This window comes from Eleginops maclovinus, chromosome 21, assembly GCF_036324505.1.
Source record: "Eleginops maclovinus isolate JMC-PN-2008 ecotype Puerto Natales chromosome 21, JC_Emac_rtc_rv5, whole genome shotgun sequence".
NCBI lineage: Eukaryota > Metazoa > Chordata > Actinopteri > Perciformes > Eleginopidae > Eleginops > Eleginops maclovinus.
In genome coordinates, this window is record NC_086369.1 from 16,978,544 (window position 1) to 16,995,519 (window position 16,976).

General features: G+C 40.7%; 1 protein-coding gene across 2 annotated transcripts in view; it reads right to left on the minus strand.

Annotated features, from left to right (window-relative positions):
* Positions 1–781: 781 nt before the first annotated feature.
* Positions 782–16,976, minus strand: part of reck (reversion-inducing-cysteine-rich protein with kazal motifs) — a 29,859-nt gene continuing 13,664 nt past the window's right edge. For both annotated transcript variants that reach the window (XM_063873903.1, XM_063873904.1), the window contains 10 exons: positions 11,685–11,821; positions 9,656–9,796; positions 9,270–9,458; positions 8,431–8,553; positions 8,130–8,301; positions 7,726–7,915; positions 7,338–7,548; positions 7,185–7,258; positions 6,152–6,304; positions 782–3,423 (listed from right to left, as the gene is read on the minus strand). In XM_063873903.1, the coding sequence (XP_063729973.1) occupies positions 3,211–3,423; positions 6,152–6,304; positions 7,185–7,258; positions 7,338–7,548; positions 7,726–7,915; positions 8,130–8,301; positions 8,431–8,553; positions 9,270–9,458; positions 9,656–9,796; positions 11,685–11,821 (1,603 nt within the window). In that variant the 3' untranslated portion in view covers positions 782–3,210. The remainder of the gene's footprint in view (positions 3,424–6,151; positions 6,305–7,184; positions 7,259–7,337; positions 7,549–7,725; positions 7,916–8,129; positions 8,302–8,430; positions 8,554–9,269; positions 9,459–9,655; positions 9,797–11,684; positions 11,822–16,976) is intronic.

Below are 16,976 nucleotides of genomic sequence, written 5' to 3' on the forward strand. Positions count from 1 at the left end.
CACTCACACTGAAACACTCACACTGAAACACTCACACTGAAACACTGACACACTCACACTGAAACACTGACACACTCACACTGAAACACTCACACTGACACACTCACACTGAAACACTGACACACTCACACTGAAACACTGACACACTCACACTGACACACTCACACTGAAACTCACACACTAAAACACTCACACTGACACACTGACACACTGACACTGACACACTCACACTGAAACACTCACACTGACACACTCACACTGACACACTCACACTGACACACTGACACACTCACACTGAACACTGACACACTCACACTGACACACTCACACTGACACACTCACACTGAAACTCACACACTAAAACACTCACACTGAAACTCACACACTCACACTGAAACACTCAGACTCACACTCACACTGAAACTCACACACTCACACTGAAACACTCAGACTCACACTCACACTGAAACCAGGCTGTAAATGATTCAGATCACGCTGAATTACTGCACAGATTTCTCCGGCAGGTTCAGACTTCAGGAGCCTTTTCAGCAAACAGTACAACTACTCTCTAAAGTAACTCACTCTATGCTGACTTTACTCTCAGTTTTACGTCATGCTTTGGGTTACATTTCATTATTCCTGGTCAGTCTCCAGGCCGGTCTGCCAATGCATTATTGTCTGAATATGAAGGATGGAGTCTGCAAGAATTAGGAGTGAACGCTGGTCTGAAGTCAGTCTGAAAACGTCTCGCAGCAATTTGAGATAGAAACAGAGAAACAACTACTTTGTATTGCTTTTTTATAGTTCATTAAATATGCACCCTGTTTCTTCAGATTCTTATTCAAATTCACGGCACTTATACAGAGTCGAACAGTGATGGTGGAAAGAGAATAACATTTAGAGAACCTTTGGTAGGAGGAGTCCAACGTGAGGAACAGAACAACACAAAGCACCAGTCCTGGTAGGAAACACATTAGCTTCCAGCTAACAGATCTGTTTGGAGCACTATTTACGAATAGTTCAGCATGTTGAGGAATTTGCAAACTACATTTCTTCCTGAGAGTCAGAGGATGGATGGATATAAATCTCATGTCTGTGTGTTAAATACAGAGGTATGATATATGTAGCTTAGCTTAGCATAAAGACTAAAGGATGGGAACAGCTAGCGTAGCTCTTTCAAAAAAAGTGCCAATAGCTAAGATTAGACGATTACCAGTTGTAGGGAAAGGTTATCATAGTGTTTGATGGCTCCTATAGTAAAATAATAACACTGTAAAGGCATGTTTAAGCTACACAGTAGGCAGATATCTGTGTATGTATCCCTCATTTAGATGATGCTGCAGCTACAACGTTAGCTTAGCGGTTAGAGATTTAATTAAGAGTTGTTTGCTTGTCCTCTTCCTGAAAACCCAACATAACAAGACTTTTAACATGACTCAGCAACTTCTGCATCCTTTTCGATGCTTTTATTGCAATAAATCACATATAATTCTGCTTATTTGGGTTTTTACCACGAGTTTTCAGGGTCTAAACAGTGTTTTATTTGTGCTCTGCAGGACTTTCTGCCTCCAACATGACCCTTTAGACGAGCCTACTTTTTCAATAACACTACCTTGTACTTGTCAGATGCATATTAAGTCCCTGTTAAACTAAGCTTTTATTAACGCTCAGACATCAGATTAATATCGAGCTCATTGTCTGAATCCCCGAAAGATTTGATCCCAAAACGCTGAACTATTCTTCCTTCTTTAGGTGTAAACAACTTATTGTGACATCGAATGCAACACAGAAAACACACAGCAGAGACACAGCAATACACATACTATTTATAATATAAAGTAATACTGGAGGAGGAGCTGCCTAACACACACACACACACACGCACACACGCACGCACGCACGCATTGGCACAGAGGTGATCGGAGACACATATAGAAACACTTCTTAATATATAAAGTTATTGCATTTCATTTTTACTTCCTATACGACACGACGCATAGAGAGAGGTCCACCCAGAGAGGATTGTGGGTAGTGATTGGCCTTTGTTAATAATGGCTTCTGGTTTGTACAGACTTGAAGCGTCCCTTTAATACTGAGAACACTTTACATCACACGTGGTGCTCATGAAACACTCCTGAATGCCTCATTTATGTACTTTTACTGCAACTCACGAACCCTTAAATGTCCAGATATATTCACTTTAATTTGACAAAAGCTAAAATCTTCAAATTTGAGGCTGGAAACAGAAACATCCCTTTTAAAGCTTAATTATGAATTATTGATCATTGTCTAATTACTGCAGCTCCATTTTTCTGCAGATTTTAAGCGTTTTTGAAACAAATGCAGCATAATATTCAAACACCTGTGAAGAAATACAATGATTTGGCATTTAAGAGAGGCTTTGATTGGGGTCCAATATTTGTTTTACATTTTATCGAACAAACTCAATTAGTTATGATCTAAAAATAATCAGATTCATCAAAAATGAACAATATCCTCATTTTAAGCTGGAAATCCATCAGAGAATATTCATAGATTGTCATGCATGAAGGTCCTTATATATAATATATATAAAATATAATAATATAAATGACTGTTTATGAACACCACATCAGATAAAGTGTCACCATGTCTTTATATTTGGGAGGAAAGCCTTGTAACACCATCCTTCATTCTCCGACTTTAGAGGCTTCATGAGCAAAAACTAACACTGTGAGGTTCAAACACTGTAGGTCCAGATACACACACATCTTATTACACGTAAATACATAATCATTCAAAAGTTCAGGCTGGAACAAAGTGTCACTTTTAAAAAATATATCAGACTTCCAAGAATTAGTCTGCACCGAGCAAAACCTATCTGTGTGAAGTGTGTGTGTGGCAGAGGGAATTCTGGGTAATTTGTCAGACGGGGATGTGTTGTCCTTAATTGTCTCCAAAATCCAATCAGACACACACACACACACACACACACACACACACACACACACACACACACACACACACACACACACACACACACACACACACACACACACACACACACACACACTTCACTGGGGGGAAACCCGTGAGTAACACTGTTTGTACGAAAAGCTTTTAAAAATAAAAGCTTTTCCACCGGCTGATTGTCGATAGGAATGATTGTCGAGAGTTCCTTCTGTGACTCCCCCACTCAGACACTCACCTCTGGGGGGTGAGAATGAGGCCTCATAGGGAGGGGAGACCAGCGATGAGGAGGCCTAGGAAGAGTGTGAGGACTGGGGGAAGAGGGGAAGACCCCGCCCCCCCGGAGGAGTGTATGGAGGAGGTCCTGATCTCCGAGGACAAGAAAGCTGACAGGGGGACGTGGGAGACCAGGGTGGGGCTCGCATAGTTAATGAGGGAGTCGATCTTCTCCGCCTCCTTGTTGCACGCCTCAATCTGCAAACACACCACACACACACTCAGTACAAGGGGGCTTCTGGGAGGGTCCCTGAAGGCAGCATCCAATGAGAGCCCTCCATGAGGTTCGGGATTGTGTCTGAAAATACTCTCAAACGTTTATGATGTATATTTCTATAGAGTTAAGCCCCGACTCAGACACACACTTAGCCTGATGCATTGTGGGATACCTTTCCTCATGGTTTAGTCTCAGGGTTGTTGTTTGTGTTTCTGAGCGAGGGAACAGGAAGTGCTTTATGAATACACAAACTTTGTTTGGATGGAAATCACTTCTACAGGAGCTGTTGCTTAGTAACAGGCAAAACTAAGAGCCTTTGATCACGGAGACCTTAACGTGTTTCTGTTCCTGCTCACAGTCACTCTGACCTCCATCCATCAGAGTGTGAGCTTTCATAGGTTCGAAAATCTGGACACACGTCCCAGTGAAGTGCTCTAATGTTTCACCTTCCGCCTGAAACCAGAGCCCAGTCTGCTCTGATTGTTTTGCTGGCAGCTCTGTTGTGATTGGTCAACCAGCTTAGAGATGTCCCGACCCTTAGCCTCTCATTTACAGTCTTCACTGAGTCTCTCAGCTTTATGAATTTGAAAGTATAAATGATTCATCGTTCAGTCCTACAGGTTGGCCCTGAGAAAGTGAAGAGCTGCAGGGAAGAGGAGATGTTCTTATCTTATATATTATATCATATATATATATATATATGATATAATATAACTCTCATATCCAGGCAGCAGACACACTGAAAGAACGGCTCTGCTCCAATACATCACAGACTGATGAGAGACAAATGACATCCAGGTTTATTATCATTTAATTTAATAAATGGTCTTCTTGTTCACAGCCTTCCTGCCCCTTTAATTTCAAATGCATGCTCTGAACATGTCTCTGTGTCTGCAGATCTATCTGGAGAATGAACAACACAGTAATGGTAAAAAGAAATGCAGAGATTCAGAAAAATGTACCCTTAAAATCCCATTAAAAACCATTGAAAAGGTCCTGAAAGGGTCATAAGACTTACTTTTTTTGGTGCATTTTCTTGCATTTTGGCCATGTTAACATGCTTTAATGATAAGAAAAACAAACCATTTCACTCCCACTGTTCAGTTTGAAGCCCTCAGGAGATCTCAGTGTGTCCTTTAGAAATGCCAAACACACATACAATCTGCACGTTGTTTTGCACAGAGACAGTTATCCTAAGTCCTTGAAGACAATAGCTAGTGTGACATCGTCTGGGATGTTGATTATTTGCATTTCACCGGCTCACTGCACGGTGACAGAGATAAATACACCCTGAATCTGTCTGTATCTCAGCTGGTTTATTAAATCTCTTTTATGAGATAAACCCTCTGTACGGTCACTGTGCTTCTTCAGCGGGACACCGAGACCTTCAGCTAAAAAAAGACCGGACACATCTGCAGCGTCAGACGTCATTCCTATACGTCTTTATTAGAGACGCTGACAGGTGCTGACGCGCTACAACCACCCAAAACTCAACTCTTCAACATCTGCAGCATCTAGAGAACATTCAGCAGAGGAAACATGAGCAGTTTACTAAAAGCTGCAGAAACCAAACGCTGCAAGAAGCTCCAACACAACGGAGACCAGGGGACACTAAAGAGAGACGCACACAGCTGGAGACCAGGGAACGCTAAAGAGAGACGCACACAGCTGGAGACCAGGGGACACTAAAGAGAGACGCACACAGCTGGAGACCAGGGAACACTAAAGAGAGACGCACACAGCTGGAGACCAGGGGACACTAAAGAGAGACGCACACAGCTGGAGACCAGGGAACACTAAAGAGAGACGCACACAGCTGGAGACCAGGGAACGCTAAAGAGAGACGCACACAGCTGGAGACCAGGGGACACTAAAGAGAGACGCACACAGCTGGAGACCAGGGAACGCTAAAGAGAGACGCACACAGCTGGAGACCAGGGGACACTAAAGAGAGACGCACACAGCCGGAGACCAGGGGACACTAAAGAGAGACGCACACAGCTGGAGACCAGGGGACACTAAAGAGAGACGCACACAGCTGGAGACCAGGGGACACTAAAGAGAGACGCACACAGCTGGAGACCAGGGAACGCTAAAGAGAGACGCACACAGCTGGAGACCAGGGGACACTAAAGAGAGACGCACACAGCTGGAGACCAGGGGACACTAAAGAGAGACGCACACAGCTGGAGACCAGGGGACACTAAAGAGAGACGCACACAGCGTTCGGTGGCGTTCAGGATCCTAAAGCTGGGGTTTTATTCTGCTTCTCTCTCAGGGTCTCTGCTGCTGCTGGGCCTGAACTGGTTCTAAGTTTAGATCAGACTGATTAGAGCCTGAAGACATGGCAGCTCCAGATCCAGAGCAGAGGAGCCTCTCCCTGTAACCTGATAGACCCCCTGCAGGGCCCCAGGTACAGGGGGATTGGCCCCCCTCTGATCTCTGATACAAGCTCCTGCAGGAACACTTAATATGATAAATAAATATGAAGACTAAAGAAGGAGGGACTGCAGGAGACAGATCTGAGTTTACCTTTAAGACGTTTGTATTGGTTTACTTGATTCAGTAAACAAGCTCCTCCACGTTGATCCAGCTTCATTTCATTTGGTTTTCATCAATAAACTTGGATTAGCTTAGTTTAAACTTTAATCAGAGTTTATTGTGTGTGTGTGTGTGTGTGTGTGTGTGTGTGTGTGTGTGTGTGTGTACCTGCAGGGGGGTGGGCTGCTGGTCTACAGGGGCAATGAGCACCACCAGCTGCTGGTCGATGCTCAGGAACCCGAAGACGTCGCACTGCGGCACGGAGACGTGCAGCCGGAGGACCTGCAGCACGCCACGTACCGTCACCGGCTTCCTGTTCAGCTGTGGGGCCGGCACACACACACACACACAGTCAGAGGACACATGTAAATTAGATAAGTAAATAAACACAATTGCATATTATTGTGGATGGATGGAAACAAAATACATCAAGTAAATAAACACTGAGCTGGACACTAAATAGTACATTTGATCAGTAAATTGTAAAAGGATGAAAATCATAATAATATTAACTCTGATATTAGAGATAATTATGAGCAGGAGTAATTCTCCATCTCTGCACATGACTCAGTGTTTCTATGATAAGAGATATGCAAATGTAAATAAAGAAAAAGTGTAGAGAGGTTTTTAATGAATGAATACTTATTATGATCCGAGGCAGAGGAACAGCTGTCTGTGCTTTGATTCTCTCTTTGTGTTTATCAATTATTAATAACAGTAATCTGTGCTGTTCGTTCAAGTGTGTTTGTTCTGTACTGTTTTATTAAATATTATATATATATCACATTTATCAGCTCTGTGTGTGTTAGAGGCTGTATGAGATCTTTGGGTGTATATCGCCAGCTAGTGGTCAACCTCTGTAATTACATCTGACCTATTTTTAAACATGTTCTTACTTTAACTTTAATAAAAAGTATCAAAATATATTTATTTACTTCTTAATTCTAATTCAAATTAGCTACATTTAGGAGGTTCACACATACAGGAAGTTCGTGTTCAATATATATATATATTGATAATTAAATTACAGAAAATGTATGAGCGCTATTTTGTGTGTGCGTGTGTACCTTAGCGAAGGTGTTGATCTGCTCCTTGTTCCAGAGGATCTGCAGCATCTGTGTGTGTGTGTGTGTGTGTGTGTGTGTGTGTGTGTGTGTGTGTGTGTGTGTGTGTGTGTGTGTGTGTGTGTGTGTGTGTGTACCTTAGCGAAGGTGTTGATCTGCTCCTTGTTCCAGAGGATCTGCAGCATGGCGGCACAGATGGGGCAGCAGGCTCCTAAGGGGTCAGAGGTCACGGGTCAGAAACACAGCCTCACCTTGCCGAAAACACACAAGTGGTTTCAGTTTTTCCTGACCTGGGGGGGTGATGGGCTGGCAGCCTGCAGTGGAGAGGGGGGGGCAGGGGATACCACTGCACGCAGACTCGGGGGCCCCGTCAGAAACCGGCCCCACAGCATGGCAGGACCCCTGGTAGTCCACGGCAACACGGTCAGAGAAGGCCTCACACACCGTGCTGTAGGTCTCTCCGTTCTGACCGCACACCGGGGCAGGCCGCCTGCACGCCTCCTGCACACACACACACACACACACACACACACACACACACACACACACACACACACACACACACACACACACACACACACACACACACAGTGTTATTACCTGAGTCCTTTATTAACAACGTCTCTATATCTAAACCCCTTTACACCTTTTATTTACTGATATATGAGGGTCCCTCACCTGGCAGTGTCCCAGGTAAGCCAGGGTCTTGCCGGCCTGCAGGAGCATGCACGTGTTGGCATGCACGAGGCCGTCTGTGTCACAGGCCGGCTGCACGTTGGTGCGGTCGCATGCTGCGGGACGACCCACACACTCATACTGAGGACAGTCTGAGGAGTCGCTCAGACACACTGCGTACCGGGGGACACACCTGCACACACACACACACACACACACACACATACACACACACACACACACACACACACACACACACACACACACACACACACAGACAAGAAAGATGTAAGAGAGTAAGAGAGGATCAAGAGGAGATAAGGAAATAGGGGATAGGAAAGAGGAAAGAGGACAAAAAGAAAGAGGAGATGAGGACAGAGAATAGGAGACAAGGAAAGGGGCCTCACCTCTGGTTCCTGGAGCAGGCCTTCCCCCTGCAGGGGTCGCTGAGTCTGCAGCGTCCGAACTGGAACTGCTGGTCTCCGAACCCGAGGCACCGAGCCACGCAGGCGCTGGGGTACGTCCGACCGTTAGACGCACACATCGGAACAAAGTGGTCTGGGCAGCTGCACGGCAGACCTGGGGGGGGGACATGCATTATCCTGCATGCAAGCTTTACAGGAAGTGTACTGTCTATTACAGCCGTACACACAAACATGCGCACGCACACACGCGCGCGCACACACACACACACACACACACACACACCCGTGAAGAGCCTCCTGTCGTCCTCCGAGCTGTGGGGGGTGAGGCAGGGTTTCTGGGAGCAGATGGATTCCCCGGAGAAGCAGGAGCAGGAGCGGCAGTCCATCCTGAACAAGGAGCCGTGACCTGCAGGGAAGACACACACACACACACACACACACACACACACACACACACACGTTACTGTTCTGCCCTCTAGTGGCAGCGTGAGAGCACTGCAGGAGGAAGAGCAGAGTGAATGGGGGGTCAGTGTGAGAGCTGAAAGCCTCCCAAGCTGTCCTCCCACAGGAGGTGATGCAGGGAGGGAAGGAGCTATACCTCACACACACTCATTAATTAACCTCCTCAGGTCTGAGCCATCTCTGTGAGACTGAGAGTTAATTAAGCTGATCATCAGCGGCCCTGCAGAGTTAACGAGGGGCCAGGGGGCTGCACTAAAATAAATATTACATGTATTTCTCATACAGGCCTCACTCAGTCAATTAATAATTGTAAATAATTCATTCAAACCTTTTTTTTTAACGTGTTTTACAAATATCTTTCTGACTTTTGTTTTACTTATGTATTTGGAACAGATGTACATACTTTTTTTTATTGGGGCATTTTTTAAACATGTTTCACTTACTTTTCTCAAAATATCTAATTTGGGGAAATTGTTCTCTTCTTTTTCTCGAATTTCGGGACGATGATTAAATCTTATCAATGATTGATTCATTATTTTTTACTCATAATTTTGAGTAATTCTTTTGGAACATATTTAAGTTGTTGCACCCATTGTTAGTCTAATCCTTCGATCAGCTGGAGTGTCAGGAATTACTCCCACACAATAATAAGGGTCTTACTCCTGCGGCCCCCCGTGGTACTGCAGCTCCGGCTGGTGTCCACACAGGGCGTCTCCTCACAGTTCTCCAGCCGGCCGCTGCTCCCACAGCTGCACACCTCCTGACAGCCGGACGGGCCGGAGCGGGTCGGGACCAGAACACGGGAGTCCTGGAGGACCAGGAACTCTGACGCCTCGCCCAGCTTACAGCCTGACACACACACACACACACACACACACACACACACACACACACACACACACACACACACACACACACACACACACACACACACACACACACACACACACACACACATCAGGTATGGAGACATAAAGTGCAGATGCTGACGGTTCTTAGTATTATATTAAAGTGAATTATATTAAAGTGACCCTTGTTCTTGTTACCTGGTACGCAGAGGTAGGGCAGGCAGTTGTGGTCCAGGCAGCCCCTCCGGTTCACCTGGCACAGGTGGCTGCTGGGACACGGGTTGGGGTTACAGGGGTGGATCACCTCCTCCACCACGCTACTGCCCAGAGAGCTGGGGGCTGGGGGGGGGAGCGGACAGGGTTAAACATGACCGTCAGATAAGAGAAGAGGAGGAGAGGGTTTCTGATGCTGCTACTCACTGAGGGATCTGTGCATATATATACTCATATATATATATGTACTCATAAATATATATATATATATATATATTTATGAGTACGGCATCAACATGGAAACCCCAGCCGGAGTGCCGGACCTGGAGTCCAGGCTGCATATATACAGTGGTATGCAAAAGTTTGGGCACCCCTCTGAGATTTCATGACAATTTGCTTTTCCTTTATAATAGAAGATCACAGCAACAACATTTGTTTTCCTACAAAGATGTAGACGTTTTAGTGTTTTCCAGACCAAAATTCTTAGGGTAGCATTACATAGTTTTATTATAATAAAATAAAATGCAAAAAATGGGATGTGCAAAAGTTTGGGCACCCTTATAAATAGCATTCATTTCAACACCTGTACGGATTTATAGCTGACAGGTTGCTGCACAAAATTGCTTTGATTAGCTCATTAGACCTTCAATTACAAAGACAGGTGGAACCAATCATGAAAAAGGCTATTTAACATAGGTAATAGCTGGCTGTGCCTGGCCTAGGTTCTTTCTTAGGGAGTGGCAAGATGGGGACCTCAAAACAACTCTCCACTGACCTGAAAGCTAAGATAATCCAACATTATAAATTAGGAGAAGGGTACAAAAAATTATCTGACAGGTTTAAACTGTCTGTCTCCACAGTCAGAAACGTAGTTGTGAAATGGAAGGCCACAGGAACAGTCCGTGTGAAGGAAAGATGTGGTAGGCCGACAAAAATAGGGGAAAGGCACAGGCGAAGGATGGTGAAAATGGTCACAGAGAAGCCACAGACCACCTCCAGAGAACTACAACAACATCTGGCTGCTGATGGTGTAGTTGTTCACCGTTCCACAATCCAGCGTACTTTGCACCAGGAAGAGCTCATTGGAAGGGTGATGTGCAAAAAGCCTTTCCTGAGTGTTAATCACAAGAAGAGTCGCATGAGGTATGCAAAAGCACATCTGGACAAGCCAGAAGCATTTTGGAACAAAATACTGTGGTCAGATGAGACCAAGATTGAGTTATTTGGTCATAACATGAACAGGTATGCATGGCGAAAAAAACACACTGCATTCAATGAAAAGAACTTGTTGCCCACTGTAAAATTTGGTGGAGGATCTATCATGTTATGGGGCTGTGTGGCTAGCACAGGTACTGGAAAACTTGTTAAAGTTGAGGGCCACATGAATTCCTTACAGTACCAGGAGATTCTTGACAAGAATGTTCTAGAGTCAGTCACAAAGTTGAAGCTACGCCGGGGTTGGATTTTTCAGCAGGACAATGATCCTAAGCACCGATCAAAATCCACCAAGGAATTCATGCAGAAGCACAGGTACAATGTTCTGGAATGGCCATCCCAGTCCCCAGACCTTAACATCATTGAAAATGTATGGATTTATTTGAAGAAGGCTGTCCATGCACGGAGGCCAAGAAACCTGACTGAACTGGAGACGTTTTGTGTGGAAGAATGGGCCAAAATACCACCTGCCAGGCTTAAGGGACTTGTCTGTGGCTACAGGAGGCGTCTACAGGCCGTTATTGCAGCAAAAGGAGGCAATACTAAATATTAATGGAATTATTTCTTAGGGGTGCCCAAATTTATGCACATGCCTATTTTTGTTTGAATGCACATAAACATGTTTCTGTTTGACCAATAAAAGTTATTTCACTACTGAGATGTTTCTGTTACCATAAGGTATAACATATGTTAAAATGAAGTTGCTGCTTCAAAAGCTCAGCAAGTGACAAACTGATGCAGTGGTTTTCCTAAGGGGTGCCCAAACTTTTGCATACCACTGTATATAGTGTGTACTCACTGAGGTACTTCTGCAGGGGGATGCAGCGCTCGGGGTCGTCGATGGGCGACAGCAGCTCACAGATCCTCTCCGGAGTCTGTCCCTCATGGAGACGCTTCCTGTCCCCGCACTGAGTCAAGATGTCCACGCAGTCCGACCTGAGCCCAGAGGACACATGAGTCCCTCCACACACAGCGCAGTGCACATACCTGCCAGATCCTCCCCCAGTACTAGTTACTCTGTGTAATTACTCAGTACATTACTCAGTACATTACTCAGTACATTACTCTGTATATTACTCTGTATATTACTCTGTGTATTACTCTGTATATTACTCTGTATATTACTCTGTGTATTACTCTGTAGATTACTCTGTATATTACTCTGTGTATTACTCTGTGTATTACTCTGTGTATTACTCTGTATATTACTCTGTGTATTACTCTGTATATTACTCTGTATATTACTCTGTGTATTACTCTGTATATTACTCTGTGTATTACTCTGTGTATTACTCTGTATATTACTCTGTGTATTACTCTGTGTATTACACTGTGTATTACTCAGTACATTACTCTGTGTATTACTCTGTGTATTACTCTGTATATTACTCTGTGTAATACTCTGTATATTTATCTCTGTATATTACTCTGTGTATTACTCAGTACATTACTCTGTGTATTACTCTGTGTATTACTCTGTATATTACTCTGTGTATTACTCTGTATATTACTCTGTATATTACTCTGTATATTACTCAGTGTATTACTCCGTACATTACTCTGTGTATTACTCTGTGTATTACTCTGTATTTACTCTGTGTATTACTCTGTATATTACTCTGTGTATTACTCTGTGTATTACTCTGTGTATTACTCTGTGTATTACTCTGTATATTACTCTGTGTAATACTCTGTGTAATACTCTTGTATACTCTGTGTAATACTCTGGTATTACTCTGTATATTACTCTGTATATTACTCTGTATATTACTCAGTATATTACTCTGTGTAATACTCTGTGTATTACTCTGTGTATTACTCTGTGTATTACACTGTGTATTACTCTGTATATTACTCTGTGTAATACTCTGTGTATTACTCTGTATATTACTCTGTATATTACTCAGTATATTACTCTGTGTAATACTCTGTGTATTACTCTGTGTATTACTCTGTGTATTACACTGTGTATACTCTGTGTATTACTCTGTGTATTACTCTGTGTATTACTCTGTGTATTACTCTGTGTATTACTCTGTGTATTACTCTGTATATTACTCAGTGTATTACTCTGTGTATTACTCTGTGTATTACTCTGTGTATTACTCTGTGTATTACTCTGTATATTACTCTGTGTATTACTCTGTATATTACTCAGTGTATTACTCTGTGTATTACTCTGTGTATTACTCTGTGTATTACTCTGTGTATTACTCTGTGTATTACTCTGTGTATTACTCTGTGTATTACTCTGTGTATTACTCTGTGTATTACTCTGTATATTACTCAGTATATTACTCTGTATATTACTCTGTGTATTACTCTGTATATTACTCTGTATATTACTCAGTATATTACTCTGTGTATTACTCTGTGTATTACACTGTGTATTACACTGTACATTACTCTGTGTATTACTCTGTATATTACTCTGTATATTACTCTGTGTATTACTCAGTACATTACTCTGTATATTACTCAGTATATTACTCTGTGTATTACTCTGTGTATTACACTGTGTATTACACTGTATATTACTCTGTATATTACTCTGTGTATTACTCTGTATATTACTCAGTGTATTACTCTGTGTATTACTCTGTGTATTACTCTGTGTATTACTCTGTGTATTACTCTGTATATTACTCTGTGTATTACTCTGTGTATTACTCTGTGTATTACTCTGTATATTACTCAGTATATTACTCTGTATATTACTCTGTGTATTACTCTGTATATTACTCTGTATATTACTCAGTATATTACTCTGTGTATTACTCTGTGTATTACACTGTGTATTACACTGTACATTACTCTGTGTATTACTCTGTATATTACTCTGTGTATTACTCTGTATATTACTCTGTGTATTACTCTGTATATTACTCAGTGTATTACTCTGTGTATTACTCTGTGTATTACTCTGTGTATTACTCTGTGTATTACTCTGTGTATTACTCTGTGTATTACTCTGTGTATTACTCTGTGTATTACTCTGTGTATTACTCTGTATATTACTCAGTATATTACTCTGTGTATTACTCTGTGTATTACTCTGTATATTACTCAGTATATTACTCTGTGTAATACTCTGTATAATACTCTGTGTATTACTCTGTGTATTACTCTGTATATTACTCTGTGTATTACTCTGTATATTACTCTGTATATTACTCTGTGTATTACTCTGTATATTACTCTGTGTATTACTCTGTATATTACTCTGTATATTACTCTGTATATTACTCAGTGTATTACTCTGTGTAATACTCTGTGTATTACTCTGTGTATTACTCTGTGTATTACTCTGTGTATTACTCTGTATATTACTCTGTGTAATACTCTGTATATTACTCTGTATAATACTCTGTGTATTACTCTGTGTATTACTCTGTATATTACTCAGTATATTACTCTGTGTAATACTCTGTATAATACTCTGTGTATTACTCTGTGTATTACTCTGTATATTACTCTGTGTATTACTCTGTATATTACTCTGTGTATTACTCTGTGTATTACTCTGTATATTACTCAGTATATTACTCTGTGTATTACTCTGTATAATACTCTGTGTATTACTCTGTGTATTACTCTGTATATTACTCTGTGTATTACTCTGTATATTACTCTGTATATTACTCTGTGTATTACTCTGTATATTACTCTGTGTATTACTCTGTATATTACTCTGTATATTACTCTGTATATTACTCTGTGTATTACTCTGTGTAATACTCTGTGTATTACTCTGTGTATTACTCTGTATATTACTCAGTATATTACTCTGTGTATTACTCTGTATATTACTCTGTATATTACTCTGTGTATTACTCTGTGTATTACTCTGTGTATTACTCTGTATATTACTCTGTATATTACTCTGTATATTACTCAGTGTATTACTCTGTGTAATACTCTGTGTATTACTCTGTGTATTACTCTGTGTATTACTCTGTGTATTACTCTGTGTATTACTCTGTGTAATACTCTGTGTATTACTCTGTGTATTACTCTGTGTATTACACTGTGTATTACTCTGTATATTACTCAGTATATTACTCTGTATATTACTCAGTATATTACTCTGTGTAATACTCTGTGTATTACTCTGTATATTACTCTGTGTATTACTCTGTATATTACTCTGTGTATTACTCTGTATATTACTCAGTATATTACTCTGTGTATTACTCTGTGTATTACTCTGTATATTACTCTGTGTAATACTCAGTATATTACTCTGTGTATTACTCTGTGTATTACTCTGTGTATTACTCTGTGTATTACTCTGTATATTACTCTGTGTATTACTCTGTGTAATACTCAGTATATTACTCTGTGTATTACTCAGTACATTACTCTGTGTATTACTCTGTGTATTACTCTGTGTATTACTCTGTGTATTACTCTGTGTATTACTCTGTATATTACTCTGTGTATTACTCTGTATATTACTCTGTGTAATACTCAGTATATTACTCTGTATATTACTCTGTGTATTACTCTGTGTATTACTCTGTGTATTACTCTGTGTATTACTCTGTATATTACTCTGTGTATTACTCTGTATATTACTCTGTGTAATACTCAGTGTATTACTCTGTGTATTACTCTGTGTATTACTCTGTGTATTACTCTGTGTATTACTCTGTATATTACTCTGTATATTACTCAGTATATTACTCTGTATATTACTCTGTGTAATACTCAGTATATTACTCTGTATATTACTCTGTGTATTACTCTGTGTATTACTCTGTGTATTACTCTGTGTATTACTCTGTGTATTACTCTGTATATTACTCTGTATATTACTCAGTATATTACTCAGTATATTACTCTGTATATTACTCTGTGTAATACTCTGTGTATTACTCTGTGTATTACTCTGTGTATTACTCTGTGTATTACTCTGTGTATTACTCTGTGTATTACTCTGTACATTACTCAGTATATTACTCTGTGTATTACTCTGTGTATTACTCTGTGTATTACTCTGTGTATTACTCTGTGTATTACTCTGTATATTACTCTGTGTATTACTCTGTGTATTACTCTGTGTATTACTCAGTATATTACTCTGTGTATTACTCTGTATATTACTCTGTGTATTACTCAGTATATTACTCTGTGTATTACTCTGTGTATTACTCTGTGTATTACTCTGTGTATTACTCTGTATATTACTCTGTGTATTACACTGTGTATTACTCAGTACATTACTCAGTACATTACTCAGTACATTACTCTGTGTATTACTCTGTGTATTACTCTGTATATTACTCTGTATATTACTCTGTGTATTACTCTGTATATTACTCTGTGTATTACTCTGTGTATTACTCTGTGTATTACTCTGTATATTACTCTGTATATTACTCTGTGTATTACTCTGTATATTACTCTGTGTATTACTCTGTGTATTACACTGTGTATTACTCTGTGTATTACTCAGTACATTACTCTGTGTATTACTCTGTATATTACTCTGTGTATTACTCTGTGTATTACTCTGTATATTACTCTGTATATTACTCTGTGTATTACTCTGTATATTACTCTGTGTATTACTCTGTGTATTACTCTGTATATTACTCTGTGTATTACTCTGTGTATTACTCTGTATATTACTCTGTGTATTACTCTGTGTATTACTCTGTGTATTACTCTGTGTATTACTCTGTGTATTACTCTGTATATTACTCTGTGTATTACTCTGTGTATTACTCTGTGTATTACTCTGTGTATTACTCTGTATATTACTCAGTATATTACTCTGTCTATTACTCTGTGTATTACTCTGTGTATTACTCAGTATATTACTCTGTGTATTACTCTGTGTATTACTCAGTACATTACTCTGTGTATTACTCTGTATATTACTCTGTGTATTACTCTGTGTATTACTCTGTGTATTACTCTGTGTATTACTCTGTGTATTACTCTGTGTATTACTCAGTATATTACTCTGTGTATTACTCTGTCTATTACTCTGTGTATTACTCTGTGTATTACTCAGTACATTACTCTGTGTATTACTCTGTGTATTACTCTGTGTATTACTCTGTGTATTACTCTGTTTATTACT